Below are 8,322 nucleotides of genomic sequence, written 5' to 3'. Positions count from 1 at the left end.
ATTTGCACAAACTAAGATTCAAATGAAAGGTCTCATGGTCCCATGCTACTGAATTTTGAATATGCACCAAAATATTGAAAGAAATGCATTCACTGAAAGTGGTGAAGAAAAACTCCAAAAATAGAATTCACTTCGATTTCTCAGTGATGCTTGAATCGATTTTCACAAATCTTGATTAGAATTAAAGCTCATATTATCTTTAAAGCTACTGTGGAATTTGATTCGGATCCGACTTCCGGTTCCGCAGTTACAGGGTGATGAGTGTCAAAGTTTTCAAATCGCATTATAGATTGACAATATGTTCAACACCGAAAACATAAAACGAACGATGCGTGCTTTGTTCTATTTCGTACACGCTATGAAGAAATCGAAACGGTTACGGATGTCTGCTACTGGTGTGTGATATTGGTAAAAGACGGTGCAGCGGTTGATAAAAATTTTAGCTATTCTATGATAAGTGCGACCGAAAGAATAAACGAATGTCATTGAATTCAAATTTATTTGGAAAAATATGCAATTTTCACAGCCGGTAGTGCAGTAATATCGTTCCAGTTGTGTAATGATGTCAATAATAGTAATAATAATAATAATAATAATAATAATAATAATAATAATAATAATAATAATAATAATAATAATAATAAAAATAATAATAATAATAATAATAATAATAGTAATAATAATAATAATAATAATAATAATAATAATAATAATAATAATAATAATAATAATAATAATAATAATAATAATAATAATGGATGCTGCTTCATGAATGAAAATCTAGGAAGTGATTTTTCTAGTCTCTGTGTCGCTCGGAGACTTGTCGAATCGATACCGTATTTGGCTCTTGCATCATCGTATTTCCGGCACTGCAGTAGTATGTGACGGACGTCGATGATCGTTCCACAACATTCACATTCTGGTGGGCTTTCCTTTTTTAGTAAAAAAGTGTGGGTAAGGCGGGTGTGACCAATCCTCAGTCTGGTCAGCACGCGCTGGTCTATCACGTTGCTGTTTTCTAACCACTTGTTTGTGTCGAATTTCACTTCTCGAAGTTTCTCATCACGTGATGCGAACCATTGTTCGTTCCAACGTTGACGAAATGCGTTCTTTACACTCCTAACAGCACAATAATAATAATAATAATAATAATAATAATAATAATAATAATAATAATAATAATAATAATAATAATAATAATAATAATAATAATAATAATAATAATAATAATAATAATAATAATAATAATAATAATAATAATAATAATAATAATAATGGATGCTGCTTCATGAATGAAAATCTAGGAAGTGATTTTTCTAGTCTCTGAGTTTTTTTAGAAAATTTCTTGAACTGATTTTTTCACGAGTGTTACGTAGGGACAAATTGAATCAGCCTATCCGATAGCAGGAAAGATAAATAAAATAAATAGGCCGGGCCACAGACTGATAATCTGTAAAAATAAACAGAATTCAATACTGTTGGCTGGAGAATCTAATCTTTCTTATGTTTCAGGATCTTAATCATTTGTGGTGTTTAATCCTATTTGCAGAAGAATGAAAAGACCGTCCGCCAGACCAGAAATTCCTGCTACGAGATAAGAAAAATATTGTAAATAAAAGTACGATAAATTGATCTAAAAATCGCGTGTCTAACATGACACTATTGTACGTAATTTTAAGATTTGTAAATGAAATAAAAACTACTCATGATAATGATTAAGTCTCAATGGTCTCAGAAATCTTCAATTTTAAACTTTTTTTACTAGTTATTACGGATGAATGACCGAATTGAAATATAATTAGAAATACAGAATGTATTACTGTGGCCAAAAAGTAGTTAGACTTTTGAATTATATTTCGCGCGGAAACCTTATTCGTCTACAAATATTTTCTAGGTTGGTATGACTATTAGTGATATCTGTGTCAAGTGTCATGTTGAAATATTCATACGTCTGTCTTTCTGAAGTATTAAAAATGCAATCGCCAATTTTTACAATGAGTGAAATTATTCAACAAGGAATTTCCATTAAATTTTGTGTGAGAGATCAAATTTCTGGTGCCAAAACGTCCAGAATATTGCAAAAGGCCTTCGGTGATATTTAAATGTCGCGAGCAAATGTTTTTGATTGATAAAAGTTGTTCAAAGAGGGTTGAGAACGCGTTGACGACGAATCACGTCCAGGACGGCCATCAACATCAACTGATGATGAACACGTCAATAAAATCAAGGAATTGGGCTCGAGAATCGACGATTAATAGTCAGAGACCTTACTGGGATCGTTGGAATATCGGAAGGATTAGTAAAAACCATTTTGAAATATCATTTTGGCCAACAACTATTTTTTTTACCCCGGCTTTAACCAATTTGGTCGTTCACCGGGTAGGCCAACAACTATTGGTTTTTGCACCACAATAATGCACAGTCACATACTGCATTGAGACTTCGTGATTTTTCACCAAAAAATCAACCAATATCGTTCCACAACCACCGTATTCGCCTAATTTAGCTCCGTGGGACTTCTGGATATTCGGCAAACTAAATCGACCGCTCCGGGCAAATCGTTTTGAGTCAAATAAATACATCAAACGTGAAACGCTACGCGCATTGAAGGCTATTCCGGAATTTGACTTTAACAACTTTGTACATATCGACTGATTTGGAGTTTTATCGGAAAAAATACGGCTTTCTCAGTCAAATAAAGATAGGCAAACGATTTGTTTATAAATTTGGGACAACTTCAACTTTAGACTTTAAGACTTTAACAACTGTTTCGAGAATTTAAAAAATACGTTGGCACAAGTGTGCATGAATGATTGGATAGATATGTACCAATGCTTAATATACAGTTTAAATAATATCAATGATTTATTAGTTATAATTCGTACACGTGTATTGAAACAGAACATTTTTAACTAATCTTTTCAATAACATATCACATTGTTCAACAATTTTTAGCAATGCGATCAGTCAAAGAAATATACTTAATTTTATTAATTGATTCAGGTTAATGCCGGGTATAACGACATTAATAATAATAATTATGTATGCAGATTTTAGTCAGCACTGTTCCAGTTGTTTGAGGCAACTACGGGAGCACTTCTTTTTAATGATTTCCCATGTTTATCCAATTTGAGCTTTTCCCATGCCGCCCGGCTAATGTAAGTTAACACTTTAGGTTTGGCGAAACCATTAAAATTAGTCGCCAACGTTATACCATAAGCTCCCATGTTGTCGAACACGAGGAAGTCTCCTATTCGCAGTTCTTCTAGCATCATGCCGGAGCAGATCAGATCCGTTGAGTCACATGTTGGGCCCCAAAGCGTGGAGGAAAACCGTCCAGTTTGTGATCGAACAATTTGATGATTGCCGGGTATGATTTCTGGGGGATGCTGACGAGGATTCAGCCAATCGAACGATCCAAAAAGGCCATCGTTGAGATAGTACATGATGTCCGTGATATCGCCCTGAGAGTTGCGCACAATTCGTTTCGATTGCACATTTGTAATCAATGTGACAGCAGATGCAACATAGTACCGACCTGGCTCGGCAATAATACGAACATTCAATTTTAAAGGAAAGAAACGTTGAAGAGCTAAATTGATTGTCTTCGCATAAGAATCAATTGGTTTATTGTGATCACCAGGAAAGCCTCCACCGATATCAAGCAGATGGAAGTGATAACCAATCGTGTGTGCAAAGTCAAATAATCTACGTGCACATTTTATAGCACCTTGGAAACATTCATGATCTTCACTACCAGAACCTACGTGGAAACTTACTCCAACAACTTCCAATCCTAGAGTTTTGGCATACTTTAGCAACTGGGGAGCTTCTTGATCTGGATCACAACCAAATTTCTTTCCTAGTGAGATCTGTGCATTGCAAGAATCATAGCGGATACGAAGTACTAATAATGCATCGGCATGTAATTGTTTGATCTTATCCAGCTCAAATTCTCCATCGAACGTCATAAGATCAATGCTGCAAGACTTTGCATAGTCTATAGAGTCCATTGACTTAGCAGTGTGAGCAAAAATGATTTTTGTGGGACTTGCTCCTAGCTTAAGAATTTTTTCAATCTCCTGCTTAGATGCACAATCGAATCCTACTCCAAGGGAGATGAGTGTACGCAGTATCGCTGGGTCGTCATTACACTTTACCGCATAGAAAGGTTCCACGCGTGACAGTTGATGGTGCCAGTTTCGATGCTTTTCCACGACGTCATCCAAATTAAGAATGTGTACCGGAACATCATGTGGACCACGTGCCACAACCGAATCGATTACGTCTCTCACCGACGCGCCGCGTTCGAGTAAATTGTACCGAATCTTACGCATCACTGCAATCTGCAGCCTATAACCCGATAACAATAACTAATTCCTTTAACTTCTCAAGAGATCATTTTATAGGTTGTGAAAGAATTATGAATGAGCGCAAAACGTTCAGTCAAGCGATATCAATATCAAGTGGTCCTAATTTTGCATCTCGGTTGAAACTTCTCTTTCGATCATTACGGTATTATTGGCATTTCTCACTGAATGTGATGAATAAAACCGATTTTTTTTCTATCGAATCCGAAAAAATAATGAAGATATTTAGGCCGTCAGAATCGAAAGAGAAAGTGAACAAAAGGTTGTACACATTTTCCGATAGGACCATTTGTAATAATTATCTCGGTTCTCGTAACATCCAGCAAATATGTATATTTTAGTGCATCATCGATTGAAAGGAAATCCCACGCTAACTCTCCCTTTCATAAAAAAAAACTTTTTCCACGCTGTGATTAAGTTGTCGGCACTTGATTAGAACGAATTAGAGTACTACAAGGAGGATAAGCTATGCAAAGTACTTATTCTAATAGATAACTTGAAGGCATTTGTATGCAAGCATTGCGTCAGGGTGCCGCTTGATGCCTTGTATAACTACAATCGCACACGCATGATTGGCAGATAACTATCGCAAGTAATTGGGCAATTATCAAGTAGTTGTTTGTATTGCGATAATTTATCAACGATTGTGCTTGTAAAAATATGTTAAGTGAGTATTAACATATTATATTATAAGGATTAATATTTGGAAGAAGCATTCAAACAATCAAGACTAGAGTAATTCGCAATTAACACGAATAAATGTTGACAAGTTGAATTACACAACAATCCTAGATTCCGAAACGCAACAACATTGATGTAACGTTAGTAATGAAGAAAATGATGCAATATATTCTTTGTGATGCAATGAATAGGAATAGACGGTTGAAGTTATCTATATGGGAATTTAACATGTTGATGATCAGATACTATGTTAGACCGGCCAAGTAAAGCCTAATTTTTAAAGGAATCAAAAGCTACACTATTGGATGGGAGTGAAATAGCACATTTTGCATTAAAACTGCTTTTGAATATGCAGATAATCGAAAATCCTGCTTGTACCACCGCTAAGAATTCTGGAATGGCCGAAGCTCAATAGAACCAATTGTAAAAAAACTGCTGTTAGATTAACTTATCAGTAATCTATGCTTAACTGGTCTCAAAATAATTCATTATAATTTTTTGTATTACTCAAATTGTAGAATCACAAATTCAAAATAGTGACGTTGCTCAATAATACCAAAATGATATTTGACAGAGCGCACGAGTAATATAAGCAATTAAAACGATGGAAGTCAATTTCACCATTACAGATGTAAGACTTCATCAGATGTACACATACAAGCTTATCGATGCAGTTATCTATAATGACAATGTTGTTATTTATCCAAAAGAATTTCGCAACATAATTCTGCATCGACTTGGAACAGGATGCAAGGGTAGTCAACAAAACCACGAAGGCAAGTTAATAAAATGCAAGGCCAGTCTTTAAAAGTCTGCGAAATAAATTTAGAATATCTCACATAATACTTTATGTTTGCGGTTCTTTAGCAGGTAAAACAATGTAACAAAAATACGAAATAATAGTCGAAAGTAGCATAGAGAAATAATTTCCACTTTTTTAGGGGTTTTGGTATCGTATGCAGCCCGGTGGCAAGGATAGGGCGCTGCAGCAAGTGCTAGCGTAGCCAACATCTGGGGCATTTGGTGGGCAATCAGAGCGCTCAGAGTACGGTAAACAAACATTCGAGCATTTCAATTCGAGTAAAATCTTAATTTTCTTATCGTAGTGATGATATTCTGATCGATTATTTGCGGGGAAGTGCTTTAAAGGGTACTGAATAAACAAGTAGTTTGTAATATCCAGTTTTTTGTTAGCCATTTTTCTTCATTGTTTTGGTTTTTGCTGAATGATGCTGGCCACAGTTTCATGACGTCATAGCAGGGGGCTGATCGTATGGCATACCCGAATAAAAAATATTGTAGAAAAACAATACGATTTGTTGTTACAAAAGCTGCTACAATTTTGCTTTGACCATTGAAAAATATTTTAATGTATTGTTATACACTATTCAATCAAGTGTGAAAATGCTTTTTATAATAGAATGTATAGGTTGTTAAGTATCGTAACAATTCAAATCATAAAGTTTTCTCATATATGTTTTCTTGGAAAACAATAAAATGTACAGTGTGCATATTGTTTAAAACACCACGTGTACAATAAATTCAATTGTAGAATCGTAGAAACAATATATTGAATCGTTGGAAATCTTGTCAAGATACAATAAAATGCATTGTAACCCATATATCTAACTGTGAATCAATTGTTTATGCTGTAAAATCAATGGTTTATTTTTTTACGGGTATGGGTACCGATTTTGTACTAGCGGTTATTAACGGTTCTTTTCTGTCGGATTCTTGCCATACAAGATTGGCAGAACCGTTTTGAATCGGTTCAACATTTTACAGGGTCCGACACTCGAAGTGTAACCAATTAAAAAGGGCATAAATTCAGTTTGGAAAATTACTTTTACTTAATTCAAAGTACAAAATGTGTAAAAATAATACAAAATTCAGAATAATTTCACTTTTGCTCGATATGACCACCTTTTGCCTTGACTACCCAAGTAACAATTCGAATGCCTTATGGTTTTGATTATAATTTATAGGAGTTTTGTAATTGATTGTTCAATCACTACTTGTTTTATAACAACTATAATAAGTGTCGCTTTTGACAAGTAATATCATAGTTTTTAAAGCTTCTATAAAACCTTTTACCTAGACTAACAACTGGACTAAAAATAAATAAATTTGTACTAGAATAAAACCATGCAAACGCTTTAATATTGCTTTAAAAATTTTTCTGTAAAACATTATTGTCAGTAAAATTCTTTCATAAATCTAGATTTGTGTGTGTGCGTGTTCATTGAATGACAGTTTCACTCAGAGCAAATTTGAGGGTTCTAAAGTACATTTATGACACTCCTGTTGTGGGCTATTTGATTTATTGCTTCTTAGATTAAGTGTAATTTGCATTAAAGAAAATTTAATGGCCGCCATTACGATGTTCTTTGCCGTAGCCTTTATTGACATCAAATAAACTTCGAAATGCAAAAACGAGGAAGTATGATGGACTTTTATGATTCATTTTCAAAACGTATGCACAAGTTTTATCGCCACGAAATAGTTTTATACAAAAAAGACGGTAAATCACAGAAAATCATTTTCATAAATCATGGAGACTTTCGCAAAAACCGTATTTATTTCAAGGCGATTAGTTATAATTCTTATTTTTATCCATACATTCACGATAAAAATAAAAGCGCATGAAGTTTTCACGTTCGGTAAAAGCCTCAAACTTGTAAATAAAATCCAATAAATTCTTACTGATTGCATTGAAAGCAGACATGACACACATATAGTCAAGAATAATATTACCAAAACGACAGTTTATTCATAGTGGAATTCGTTCCATCCAAATAAATTTAATGTTGATCGTAAAGCTGGTTTCAAAATTATCTTTAATTTGAAGTTTTAACGCAGCTTTATGATGATTCTTCACTTTGCTTTATAAACCTTATGAAGAATGGTCCACTTGGCGGGAACAAGCTCTTATAGAGGTTTTCAGTAGGCTTTCGTGGAGTTTAAAGTTTTAATGCAAGGTTTATTATGTAGCATTGAAGATAGCTACAAGTATTTATTAATATTAAAAATGTTACTTGGGTATGGCCTTGAGACGGTCAAAAAACGAATCGCAAGTTGCCGAATGTGACTTGCAGGTATTTAGGCCCACTCGCGGACAATAACTTTTTTCTGCGCCTCGAGACTAGTGTATCTTTTAGTTCGGACTTTGCTCTCCAAAATGGCCCAAAGAGAATAATCCATTGGATTCGCATCTGGTGAATTCGAGAGCCATTGTGTGGACGTGATGAAGTTCGGAACGTTGTTTTTCAGC

General features: G+C 34.4%; 1 protein-coding gene across 1 annotated transcript; it reads right to left on the bottom strand.

The window, feature by feature from the left end:
- Positions 1–2,778: 2,778 nt before the first annotated feature.
- LOC131436178 (ornithine decarboxylase 1-like) lies at positions 2,779–4,357 on the bottom strand. Its single transcript, XM_058604724.1, has one exon. It carries the CDS (start codon positions 4,335–4,337, stop codon positions 3,054–3,056), a length of 1,284 nt encoding a protein of 427 aa, XP_058460707.1. The 5' UTR covers positions 4,338–4,357; the 3' UTR covers positions 2,779–3,053.
- Between the last annotated feature and the right edge of the window lie 3,965 nt (positions 4,358–8,322).

The sequence above is a fragment of the Malaya genurostris genome, chromosome 3 (genome assembly GCF_030247185.1).
Source record: "Malaya genurostris strain Urasoe2022 chromosome 3, Malgen_1.1, whole genome shotgun sequence".
In the NCBI taxonomy this organism is placed as follows: Eukaryota; Metazoa; Arthropoda; class Insecta; order Diptera; family Culicidae; genus Malaya; species Malaya genurostris.
This window is presented reverse-complemented; position numbering and strand designations above follow the sequence as displayed.

Bases quoted from the DNA above. Each gene is read 5' to 3' on its own strand.
- LOC131436178 (XM_058604724.1), bottom strand. From the start codon at position 4,337: ATGCGTAAGATTCGGTACAATTTACTCGAACGCGGCGCGTCGGTGAGA.